The sequence below is a fragment of the Tympanuchus pallidicinctus genome, unplaced genomic scaffold (assembly GCF_026119805.1).
Source record: "Tympanuchus pallidicinctus isolate F22 unplaced genomic scaffold, pur_lepc_1.0 scaffold8, whole genome shotgun sequence".
Lineage (NCBI taxonomy): Eukaryota > Metazoa > Chordata > Aves > Galliformes > Phasianidae > Tympanuchus > Tympanuchus pallidicinctus.
Genome location: NW_026294802.1, coordinates 17,738,383 through 17,752,032, shown reverse-complemented (window position 1 = coordinate 17,752,032; position 13,650 = coordinate 17,738,383). Strand labels below are relative to the sequence as shown.

Genomic DNA, 13,650 nt, shown 5'->3' with positions numbered 1-13,650 from the left:
CAGAACTGCCAGATGTTTATTTAGAATACAAACTAAAATCCAGATAATTGAATTTGAAATCCACCCAGCCATTGTACTCATCAAATCAAATTAGCCAATGATGACTTAAGAGAAGAGGGCTTTTTTTTTCTGTGAATAAAGGAATACAAACTAGCTGTTTCCTTTTAAAAAAGAAACATATGCACATATGAAACATATAATGCTAAAGGACCTTTAATCTTTTCAGGATGAGATTGTACTGCAATACCTTGTTCTACGCAGAACGGAGAGCATTAATCTATCACTTCTGAATAGTCTTGCAGTGTATAAAACACAGCATCTCTGTGCACATACACAGGCACAAAGGAGCTGAAGAAGAAATTAAGACACACACATAGGATGGAGTCCAAATTAAGGTGCTCGCACATCCACTGGATACACTATAGCACACTGCATAATCCACCTCATCTATTTATTTCCTGACAGAAGGTATCAGGGTTCACTGGTGCTTCTACTTTGTCACCTTGACCACTTTCTTGCACTTACACGTGCACAGAAGTACATCTATAGTTAGATTACTCAACTTTCGCATGCTGACCAAAATTAAACCGTGTTCATCCATAGCTTTTATTGCATATGTCATTATATTTGATCTTGCAAATACACAGAGGAGAGACAGAATTCTACTGTGCTGAATCACTAACAATAGGTAAATTTTGTTTACAAGTTTATGAGCCTGTAAAGCTTTAAGATTTCTCTTGGCTTTTTAGTTTTGCAAATGAATCTGCTAGTTCTGTCCTATATTGCTTTTTAATAGCTATCTGAAGACTACAGCTGGCACTGTTACTGTTCAACTACGCACTGGAATCCACTTCATTCAGCACTTTCCCATACTGGTAGCACCTACTAATTCCAAATGGCATCAAACTGCACATTTCAAAACATGTATTGGTACCACCTACTATCATACCTGAAAGTCTGTTTCTTATGTAAGGCTTATGAAGCCTTTTTAAACATTTGGTTTTGAATGAATCACGTTGACAATACCGTGTATGAGATGAAACAAAAAAGCAAAATTCACTTTTGACTGAGTAGTTTTAAAGCTCATTTTGAAAATGCATTCTGCTTTGTAACAAATATTTACTAACTTCTCACAGTCCAAAAGGCTTAAAAATGCATCACTGACATAATGTAATACCTCTTGAAATATGATAGCATCTGTAATCCCCATGGTACAAGACTGTTTACTTCTCTACAATTAGTGGATGCCTCCAAGCTACATCATTAATGTGAATATTGCACAGGGGATGCACCTGCAACTCATCTGCTTGAGAAGGAGATCTCCTTGCTTTTGCATTATCTGTACATATTATCTGCTGCTGACAGGGCAGTGTGTCCCTCCTGCACCTTGGATTCTTGTCAGAGATCAAGGACATACAGTCCTCTGAACAACACAGGATGGACTGATGGGGATATGCAGAAGGACCGAATGGCCTGAAGACTTCCCACCACTTCTTTTTTTCCCTTTTGAGTGGTATGCATGCAGCTGTTTCACTGCAGGCCCTGCCAAGCTGGAAAGAGAGCTACATGCCCTAAGAGCACAGCAATCAGAGAATCTGCTAGATCTCAAATGCAGTATTTGCTCATGATGTGGTATTTGCCTCTTTAGTTTCACTGGAAGCCTATGAAGGGCAGTAGTTCTCTTCTACTTCTAGGGGAAAAATGGGAATTGAGAAGCAGAAAGGGATTAGCAGAAATAAGCAGACTGTCTGCATCCAACTTTATGTAGGAAGGAGTAAGGAAGGAATGCTCCAGATCCTATTCCACTTTTCTGCTAGCAGAGAAAGAGGCAACTCTGCTCCATCTTCCTCTTCAGAGATATGGGAAACAGATTTCGTGACAGTTCCAACTTTGACTTCTGGTCCTAAGTCAGCAAGATATATAAACACAGGCTTTTTGAATAGAATTACATCACTAGTTCCCCAGAGCTTTGACTTGAAATTGAAACCTCTTTGCTAACAAAAAAAATTCTAAGAAAAATATGTTATGTTCAGGAAGGTGTCAGGATCCAAGAACAGATTCTCAGTTCCCAGCTGCTGCAGTAAATATCTGATTGGTTCAGACTGCAATCCGTGTACCCAACATGAGTGATTTAACATCACCTTAAGGAAAGAGTCTACCTCGCTACGACATTTGTGCCAGTAAGCAGAAAACCATGTCCTTTTTACAGAGTCAAGGAATTCACAATTCAGATGTATAAATGCCTGATGGGAGTCTACTGCAGAAAACAAGTCCCTTCCAGCTGCCATTAAACTTTACTCCTTTTCTTTGTTTAGATGCAAACACATTTTATTCTCTCTTCCTGTTCCTATGGTGATTTGAAGTGAAGGTGGCAACCGGACTGCAAACACAGCTTGTAATATTTTTCGTTCCATATTGAGAAAGATGAGAGCCCCTAATTTCTTGAAGGCATCTCTGAAATAAAATTAATATGTCTGTCCTGGTCAGGACAGTGAGATTTAATCTCCAAATAGCAAAGGTCAATTTACAGCAGGTGAGGAAGGGAGATAAGGAGACAGCACTGTCAATTGCAAAGGGAGTCTGTGAAAGAAAATAGCTGGAAACAAATAGGAAACCATAAAATATAAATCTGTTCTTAGAGCACAAATAAGTGATTGGAACAGTAAAGTATAATCCCTCTGATAGGCACAGTTCTTGCCAAATATCCGTAATTTTGGATGGCTGCAAGGATCTGCCACTTGGGTGGGAACAAAAAGCACATATAACCCTACTCTCTTGTGGAACTCCATCTAATACATCCGCATGATTTTTTGCCAACAAATCCATCGTGTGCCCTGCTGGAGCACAATGATGGGAAGCACAATGGATGGGTGGATGGCCAAGACAAGTTTTATACACTCTGCTTAAAAAATCATTATCTAGCAGACTCCAGAAAGATTAAAAATTTCTTGGGAAGGACCCCAACAAGATACAAGGCTCAGGTAATGTATTCCTCTCCCAACTTGTTTCAGATTTCAGATTTCAGCATAAAGTTCAGCATGCCATAGTTTTGAAATAAATGCAAAAATAAAACAAATACAAAAATTGAAAACGTCTATCACATTAATATAGCCTTGCATATAACCTGGCTGATGAATAAGGTTATACACAAGAGACTGGACAAGTGGGCAGAATTACGTACTTGAGATGCAGTAAGACAATGCATCTAGCTTTTCAGTTCTTTTTAATACGTGAAAGGTCCCATTCAGTACATTTAAGTAAAATATAACTGAAAGAAAACACATTTTCAATGACATCTCACCAGTACTTAGCAATAATGAACATTGCATTAAAGTTCAGAATGGTTTAGGACAACCTGCACTCCCAACTCAGAGACACCACCTTACAGAATATATCCACAGGGAGACAGTTTTGCAGAGAACAAATGTTTTTATCATTGGTATACTTTTCCTAAGATAATAATCTGTTCTCATTAAGTCAGTGTTTTTTTGCTTCTGATTTGAGTAGGAACATGATAAAAAGGACTACCTAGAAAGGAGAGATGAAATCCTGATTTAGAATTATTTCATTCAAATCTCATTGCAATAAAAAAAAAACAAAAATCACTCAAACTGGCAAATATTCTCTCAGCATAATGGTTTCAAAATAGAATATAAAAAAATATACACAGATTATCATACAGTGATGATGTATATGTAAGTGCCCCGTATGGCTCTGTAGACTGTTCATTTAACTCCACCATTTTTATGGGAAAACCAACACCTTTAAATTAAACTAGTTTTCAAACAGTTTTTCAGGTACATAATTTAAATTTGCCAAGCTCATAGCATATTTAAAAAAAACCCTAAAAGTGCTATAAATTATTGAGTGACTTTTTTGATGTTTAGCTTCCTAGTTCAGTCACATAACTTACTGAAGATGTCATATGCTGCTATGGTGTCAAATTCTGCCCTAAGATCTGCATCCTAAAAAAATGAAATGCTATATTATACAGTTCGAAAACAGAGTTGGAAGATGGTATACTTGCAGACTCTGTTATTCTCCCAGAACAAGTGCATGTGACTATAGGTCTTCATGTGTCAAGTTACTGTTTTAATAAGAGAAGTTTAATACCAGGTAAATAATAATTAGCATGTAATTAGCCAAGAAACAACAGATCCTCAGGCAACCTAGTAAATATAAGTTACTGTTAGCCTTTAGCTTACATGGCTTGTACAGTAGTCTGAGCATGGGAGATATGTAACCAATAAAAAATGGCTGGCTGACTGCATAAATTTTACATGTTTTCTGGCTTTATAATTAATCCAAATGCTATAGCCAGTGCTCAGAGGCATCTTGCTTCAAAGACTTATGATCCATAAAATAAAGGATTTCACTCATTCAACTACATAATTTTACATCATCAGCAGACCATCAAACAATTAAGTAATTATGCCAGACCACAATATGCTCTATCTCTATAACTATGAGCATTTGTACTCCAAATACAATTGGGAATGGAGTTGGTCTGGTGCTGTTTTCAGTTCCTGGCAGCAGTATGTTGAGGACAGACCGAACCTCATAGTAATCTCCTAGAAACCAAAATCAGGCCAAAGAGCAACAGTATAACATATTCTTACAAGACTGAAGGAAGCCAAACTACTGTTCTACTAATCAAACTAAAGATCAAACTTTATTAGTACCTTTTTCATCTTCCAACCAAAACAACAGCAATTCATACTACATGAGAATACTAATGTGGGTACAGGCATCTGCATGATGTAGACATCATGCCATATAATGTAAAGAAGAATAACTTTGGAAACATTAACATACTTACTATCATATATTTGATAGTAAATTCAATCCATTACCAGATATGAGCTATAAATCAGTTCTGTTTATTAGCCACACCTAAAATATGTGAGAAGTACTCTGAAACAGTCTCAAAGATTCAAGAGAAAATAAAGGACATAACGTATGCCTTTGCTTTTCTTAGATCACATGCAAAATAAAATCTACCTTCAAATTCTGCTATTACTCCAACAGGCTTCCTAATGAATGCCAGTGGCAGAGGAAAACAAATGCATAACGTAATACCGTGAGACCGAAAAAGGTACCAGACAAGTAATCAGCAGCCAACATGATTTAATACTATAAGGATTAAAGAAAGAAGTAGATTCAATAACTTACCCTCATCTTTGCACATGCATCCTGTGTTGATTCTGTGCCTCTTAGCTCTTTTACCAGCATAGAACCTAAATACTAAAATAAAAATCCATTAAACTTCACACAGCTTAAATTTCAGAACAGACAAACATAAGCAGAAATGCACTAAAAATGTCTCAAAAACCACAGTGGTACCAGACAGTTCAATATTGTGTGGTTTTACCTTGCAGTTCTCTGACAGATCACTTAAAATGGTGCTAATCAACCTATGAAACAGGAATGCACAGCATTAGCAGTGTTAAATCAGCCAGAGCCTTCGGAAACAGCACCTAACATATTCTAGCTTATCATCTCCACCACTCAAGCAACAATCAAGCACTGTAGGTTCCATCCAAAAAATGCCATTTGACTACAAAATGGAGAATCTGCTTTCTTCTTGCTGCTATCTGCCAAACTCGTATCACTCTGTGTACTATCATGGATGTGAAGGGCAGCAGAGATGCTAACCTCTTTGTATTCAATCTGTAACCACTCTATGGGCAAACAGAGCTTGATGTCAGTAAACAGAAAACAGATCCGAGATGAAAACTAGCTTAAACAATTATCTTTTCCTAAGAAAAGGCTGACCTTGGACTATTATTTCAAAGCTGCTAGTGAATCTGAATGAGGCAGAGTGAGAGGCAACACAGAGTTCTGGGCCCTGGCTCAGCCTGCTAGAAGCTACCATCCCAGGGCAAGCAAAGTTGTGCCTTCCTGACAAGTCTCCTGTCCTAACTACTCTTCCTCACAATGTGATGTGCTGGTGTGAGCACCTTCCACACTCTGGCAGCAGGCTCTGCTCCTCTGGAGCTGTTGCTCTGGGAACTCTGTACCTCTGTCCATCAAGAGTGAACTGCACTGCTCTGTTGGGCATGGAGCTGGATACATCCTCCCTGTCAGCTGGTGCAGAGTGGTCTTGTTACTGTTAACGGGGCTGCACAGGGGTGTATTCTCCTATATACACTACAGGTGTGCACATTCATTTATGTGCATGTGTTTGTATAGCTCTGTGAACAAGGGATGATTCTGTGTTTCTATATTTCACATGAGGATTTGGCTTAACTAATGAAAGAGGAAGAGGACAGCAAGTCAGGAAAGGGAGGCAAGAGACCAGCATGGCTGAACCAGGATCTGCTGGTCAAACTGAAGATGAAGAAGAAAATGCACAGGCAATAGAAACAGGGACAGGTACCATGGGAATAGTTTAAGGAAGCTGCTAGGCTGTGTAGGGATGGGGGTCAGGAAAAGCCAAGGCCCAGCTTAAACTGAACTTGCCTGGGATGCCAAGAAGAAAAAGAATAACATCTACAGGTACCTGAAAAAGGAAAGTCCAGGAGGGTATACTCTCTCTACTGAATGACACAGGCAAGCTGGTAACAATAGACAAGGAGAAGGCTGAGGTACTTAATTTTTTTTTGCCTCAGTCTTCTCAGATAACTGCTTGTCACACAACCATCAAATGTTTGATAAGAGGGGATAGGGGAAGCAACATCCCTCCCACTGTAAGAAAAGATCAGGTTCATGACTAACCTGAGGAACTTGAACATGTACTAGTCAATGGGTCCCAGTGAGATGCATCCTAGATCCTGATGTAATTAACCGATGTAGTTACCAAGCCACAATCAATGATATCTGACAAGTCATGGCAGTGAGCTGTTGTGACTGGAAAAAAATGCAACATCATACCCATTTTTAAGAAGGATAAAAAGGATGACCCCGGAAACTACTGACTTGTAAGTCTCACCTCTATGTTGGGAAAATCATGAATCAGATCCTCCTAGAAGCTAAGCTAAGGCACACGGAAGAAAGCAAGGTTATACGGAAAAATTAGCATGGGCAAATCCTGCTTGATCAACCTAGTGGCCTTTTATGATGGTGTAACTGCATCAATAAACAAGGGAAGAGCCACTGATGTCATCTATCTTGACTTCAGTAAGGCCTTTGACATGGTACCCCAAAACATCTTTCTCTCCAAATCGGAAAGATATGGATTTGATGGGTGGACTGTTCAACTGATGAAGAACTAGCTGGAGGATCTAGTCCAGAGAGTAGTGGTCAACGGCTCAGTGTCTGGATGGAGATCAGTGATGAGTGTTATCCCACAGGGGTCAGTGCTGGGACTGATACTCTTAATATCTTCATCAATGGCATTGACAGTGGAGTCAACTGCACCCTCAGCAAGTTTGCTGCTGACACCAAGCTGTGGGGTGCCGTCAACATACCACAGGGATGGGATGCTATATCCAGTGGGATCTGGACAGGCTTCAGCAATGGGCTCAGGTGAACCTCTTGAAGTTCAACAAATCCAAACGCAAGGTCTTGCATCTGGGTCAAGGCAAAACCCACTACCGATACAAGATGGAGGATGAAAGGATTGAGCGCAGCCCTGCTGAAAAAGACCTGGAGGTACTGGTGGATGGCAAGCTGGACATGAGCCAGCAACGTGCCCTTGCAGCCCAGAAAGCCAACCATATCCTTGGCTGCATCAAAAGAAGCGCGGCCAGCATGTTGAGGGAGGTGATCCTGCCCCTCTACTCTGCTGGTGAGGCCTCACCACAAGTACTGCGTCCAGATGTGGAGTCCTTAGTACAGGAGAGACAGTCCTGTTGGAACATGTCCAGAGAAGGGCAAAAAAAAATGACCCAAGGGATGGAACACCTCCAGTACAAAGACAAGCTGAGAGAGCTGGGGCTGATCAGCCTGAAGAAGAAAAGGCTCTGGGAGACCTGACAGAGGCCTTTCAGTATCCGGGAAAGAAGGAGACAGACTCTTGAGCAGGGTCTGTGGTGAAAGAACAGGGGAGAGGGTAGATTTAGGTTGGAAAAAGTATTTTACAGTAAGGGTGGTGAGGACTAGAACAGGCTGCCCAGAGAAGTGGTGGATGTTTTGTCCCTGGAGACTTTCAAGGCGAGGTTGGGTCAGGCCTTGATCTAGCTGTGGATGTACATATTTATTGCAGGGGAGCTGGACTAGATGACCGTTAAAGGTCCCTTCCAGCTCTAAGGATTCTATGATTCTATGACAGCAGGCTTCTCTTCTCCTCCCCAGGAACACAGATATCTCTTTGCATTCCCACTGCAATGCCATGGCTTTTCTCAAGTCTTCCATCCTAAGTAAGCAACACAAGAGCTGAAGATGTCACATCACTTCTGAGAAACAGATAGGTGAGCTCCAGGAAGAGCGAAAGTATCAAAGGCAAAAGCCTCCTCCCAGAGGATGCTGCAGCTCAGCACTGCTGCCAGGGCCACTTCATTCTGTCATGTTGATTTCCCCTAGAAATACCGTAAGGCTGTTTAAGTTAAAAGGTGGCAAGGGATATGGTTTAATGATGGGACTTGGTAGTTCAGGTTGACTGCCAGACTTGATGACCTCGAGGAGGTCTTTTCTAACCTAAATCAGAGGGTGAACCAGCTTCACGTTAAACAAAAAACTGATCAAAAATAACTTGTTACAGCTGAAAGCAATTTGGAACTGAACTACTTCTCTACAAGAGAGGTTTGTCTCCCTTGTCTCTTGACCTAGACTGAGATATTTTCTGGAAACCCTTCAGTTAACACTGTATACTGCAGCAATCTCTGACCCAAAAGAAAATGTGTTAATATTTCAACATAGACAGTAGCAAGATGGTGATTAGTGAACAACAATTTACGGAGCATTATAACCAGAAGGGTGAGCAACAACCCTGTTACTAGATAAGGACAGGCAGAAAAGAACAAATAAAGGACATTCCTAAAGGACTGCAGATGTGAAAGGTTTGTAAGCCTAGCAGCTGTGAGTCCAGCTAGGGCCTTGAAGGTGACATGAATAGGGCTTTGGGCATTAATTTGATGGGATAGCTTGATAACACAGATGAACAACCGATTTTAAAAAGTTCAGAAATTAGAAATTTACACAAAAACCTACTAAGTCCAAATGCATCTTTTTTCTGGAAACTTTGCTGTCTGACCTTTGGAATCCTTTGACTTTTTATGGGAAGAATTCAGTTAAATTCAACTTTTAAAATTTAATTTTTAATAGGCTGTGGCACAACAATTTGGAATTGCTTGTAAAACTTGAAAGCTACTTTGGGCAGGCATCAGCGAAAAAAAAGCAAAAACACTGCTCTTGAGCTCATTGCATAACAATAGGAAGGAAGAGAAGAGCTGGGCAGCTCTGGTCCCATCTGCACAATACAAAAATCTTCAGCTGCAGACATTCAAAAGTGTTTCTCAGAGTGGACTGAAGAACAGACAAACAAATCACAAAAGTACTGTGCAATTTAGTTGTCAGAAGAATCTGAAATTCTGTGAGGGAATTTTGCTTTCCTTTCAGAAATGTTCCTTCTTAAAGACACAGCATACAGGAGCAATGTAGAGGATGTCAGCTCAACTGAGTGATATCACATACAATGAAACTGCCATCATTACTAACTTCTAGCGCAGGATTTTACTTTATAAAGCTCAGGTCATTACAGCGGAGGGAGCTAAGACGATGTATTGATGCATGGTCCTTAGGAAAGAAAATGTCTCCTTCAACGTCACTATCTTGGATATTGTGATATTACTTCTTTCCTTCTAATCTCAACTTTCTTCAGTGACTCATATGCCTTTCAACCTAGTTGAACCTAGCAAAGATTACATCCAATCATGAATTTATTGGATCAAGTAATGAGATAAGAGGTACTCTTCAGGTAAACTTATTCAATAACTACGAAAATTATTTGAAAAAAAACTTGAAGTCATTAAACTTCCTTTTCAATTTGACATGCTGCAGAGCAAGAGAGCAAGCCTAAGAACATGACTTGCTGGGAAAGGTGAGAGGTTCCAGTTACTGACCATGGACGGTTACTGCATTCATGGCAATTTCTACCCCATGAAGGCCAAATGGAAGATACAGATGTGCTTTAGATAGTCTGTAGCACCCCTTCTGCCCCTCCTCAGAGGGATCCAGGCTGTGTGTCACTTGTGCTTACTTAGTCTCTAATTTCTGTATTTCTGGATAGGCTTTAAAACAGTTTCAGTAGCCTCAGCTCTCCCCAGAAATGCCTTACTGTCTGTGAGAGAGAGCATTATTCTAAAAAGAACCCTGGATCCAAGTCCCTTCAAGTGAAGAGGATCTAAAACCCATATCCAGGACAAATGGTTAGCTCCTACTAAAAGCACTAGAACTACTGAGCCGTTCTTCTTTTTGAAATGTTGGCTTACTTCATTAGATGCCCACCTCTCAAGAGAATGCAGTGTTGTAGAACACAATGAAAGACCCTATTCAGCAACTTTACTGGTGCTTTCCAGCAAAGCCAAAAGCAGGAACGTAAGAGTTTAAATAGGTTGGCTGAGGAATGTCTTGAGATTTGTAGAAGCATGAGCCCCAACCCATTAACACTGCAAACTCAAGGTTTTAGAAACACGTTTTTCATTTAAAAAACAAAAAACCTGATACATTTTTTTGTACTTCAGAAGACCTTTCCCTCTTTCACAAGCACGTGTAACAGCCAGAGAACACTAATCATCTTTAGCTGTGAAGAGAAGCTCCGTTTCTCCAGAGATGGGAAGTGGGAATGAGTTACAGCTACTGGGACATAAAAATAAATACTCCCTGCCCTGAAGGAACTGACTGTTACTGCTGCTTCAAGCCATCATCAATTTATGTGATATTTGAATGTCCCCTCATCCCATGGATGGAAAGCACTGCTTCAAGGACCATGACCTCCATCTTCCCCAGCTCCAATTCCCAAAAATAAGTGTATAAAATTCAGGCAAGGCAGTACTTATTTCAAACAATGTGCACTGAACATTAAATTAGACATAAGGATCCCAATATTATGTTGTTTTACTATTTGTCATATAAACACTAGACAGGCATTTGTGAAGGAAGATGAGTAGGGGTGCTTACTGTCATTTCTACAACACTTAGACACTTACTGATAGTGTCATTTCTCTATCACTATTGCTACGTGGGCTGTCATATGTATCACCAAATTCATAGCAAAATGTACTGTGCATGCTTGTTTCTTATTTATAACAATTACAGTATTTCAGAGGAAGTATTTTGTTTCATTTAAAGTGATTGATAAAATAGTATAAATGAAAAAGAAGTTATCAAAATCTAAGATTTACTCCAAATCAAACCACTGAATTTATAAATACTTACAAATGCTTTATAATCGCATGACTGGAAGATGAGCTTCTCTGGATGATGTTGCCAATACTGTACAGGTGTTGATGCTGTGGCTTCATTTGGAGGTCGTAAGGTAATTGAAGGCTCTCCCCAGTCTCCCGTCTGAAAATCACAGTTGTTCAAGATATAAAAAAAATTGCAGTCAAATTCACTATAAAGTAGCTCTCTGTTGTTGTGACCAATTAACACTAAAGCTTTTTATTCATATAGAGCCATGTAGAAGTTGCATTCACTTATTTTAGTTACAGCATTTTCATAATTTAATTTATAATTCAACTCACCTACTGGCATGTTCAATGATAATTAAATCTATTTACATTTAGAGTAAAATCTTCCTTAAAAATAATTGTTTACAATATGTGCATGAGCATGAGAGCACTTGAAAAAAATAATTAGGTGCACAAAAGTGCCATTCATAAATTCTGTTCTTTGCTTTACAAGAAAAATTCTTCCATTATCCAGCATATATAACTGATAACTAACTTTCCTAAACGGCTAAATAACAGACTTTCCTTTAATCTGCAGACGTAGTATATACTCCTCAGACATGAGCCATTCTTTAATCTCTTTATGAATATTTACTTTGATCACCTTCTCTTGATGTCTCTTTGTAGAGTTGCTAACTTTCTAGCCCTTTCACACCATCACTCTCATTGAGACGTGTGGTTGTCTTCCTGGAACTGGGTAGGACTGTAGTTTGTTGCCAAAACCTTTTGGAGGGCACCCTCCCTTTCAACGCAGGCAGCTGTGCAGGAATCCCCACAGCACAGCAGAGCTGGTCTGGGCCTCACTGCCACTGAATATTTCAGACATGATTTTACTGGATATGGACTGCCATTTGGGCTCTTTGAACCCTTTGAGGCTACTTTCATCTACAATCCCATAGATGTGGGCTTCCTCCTCTTCTGAACACCTCTTACCTCTGCCACCAGCCCCTCCTCCCTGTTTTGCCCAGTCTGGTCTGTCTCAGAATTCCCTTTCTCTTCTCTCTATGTATTTTGTGCACCTTATCCTTCTTCCTCCCTTTCTTCTTCTCTCTCTATTCTAACTATTTTACCTTCTTCAAGATGATTATTTCAACTTGGATTATCCTACTTCTTTTTTTACCTGCATATATATATCTGTATATTTTCTGTGCATGTAATATTGTTACAATGTGTTGAAACTGATATCATCATTTCACACAGACTATGGCTAGAAGTTAAGACTTCTATATCAAGAAGTTGTTCAAGCATCAAAACACATGAAAAAAATCTTACTGAAGACATTCAAAAGTCTGGCAAACCATCACATCCTACTAATTAAATCAAGACAGAGTAAACAAAACAAGTACATCATTTTTAGGTGTCACAAAATAATGAAATGACACACATTTGCACAACTCTGCAATGAAAAGCAAGAGGTAAATCTGGAAACATCAATATTACCCTATGGAAACTTCAAGTAAATGAGCATCATAAAACAAGTTGAACTTACTTGATGTTGACACTATTAGTACATCTACAAATTATACAGCATTACAATTTCTTTTTTGCCTAGTTAAGTTGTTCATTTGGTATGGGCTATTACTTGAACCTCAAAAGGGAAGCAATAGTAGTTGCTTCAGTTTTGGCATTCTGTATCCATACAAATGAATCTTTCTGACCACTAAATTATAAAACCCTTTGTCATATTTAATCTGAATTGAGAATTTGATTTCTTTAAGAAGCAGCTTCCTTATAAAATATGGTTTCAAACATATTACAAGGGGTAAAGGCCTGCACCATTGTAAGTAGATTGCATTTGGCTACAAGAGAAGGTGGACTGCATCCATCACAACTTCCCACAGCAAGCTGAACTGTTTGTAATGAAGTGTTCAAGGCCTAACTAAGGAAACATTTTTTTTTTTTCTTTCCCCAATGAAGACATATTCCTGCATTTTTTGTGTAAAGAAACAGATCTCGGGAGGTACATTCTAACCAATTAGCAAAAGGTTATAACAATGGAACAGGAGTGAACTCAGGAGAGAAACGATAAAAGTACATCTTTTGACCATCTGTCATTCCACTGAGGAAGCCCAGAGATGACAGTCAGGGAGGAGCAGGATTTCTACAGAATAAGGGACATGGGGTAGTTCTCCAAAACCTTTTATTGCGCTGGACTGCTTGTGCCTGTCCTCATGTACAGAAAATGGACACTCCTGATGAATTAAGAAGGGTACATAAGGAGTAAAATGAATGCATCATTTTACAGTTTTAATATCTTTCATACAAAAGGGAGTGAATGCATGGAGAACTGTGTTCTTTCCATCTATAGATAAAGTGAGGT

General features: G+C 39.4%; 1 protein-coding gene across 15 annotated transcripts in view; it reads right to left on the bottom strand.

Moving 5' to 3' along the window:
* The window catches only part of ANKS1B (ankyrin repeat and sterile alpha motif domain containing 1B), a 403,660-nt gene that overhangs the window by 19,552 nt on the left and 370,458 nt on the right, over positions 1-13,650 (bottom strand). For all 15 annotated transcript variants that reach the window (XM_052667844.1, XM_052667843.1, XM_052667851.1 and 12 more), the window contains 2 exons: positions 11,317-11,445; positions 5,173-5,244 (listed from right to left, as the gene is read on the bottom strand). In XM_052667844.1, coding sequence (XP_052523804.1) covers positions 5,173-5,244; positions 11,317-11,445 — 201 coding nt within the window. The remainder of the gene's footprint in view (positions 1-5,172; positions 5,245-11,316; positions 11,446-13,650) is intronic.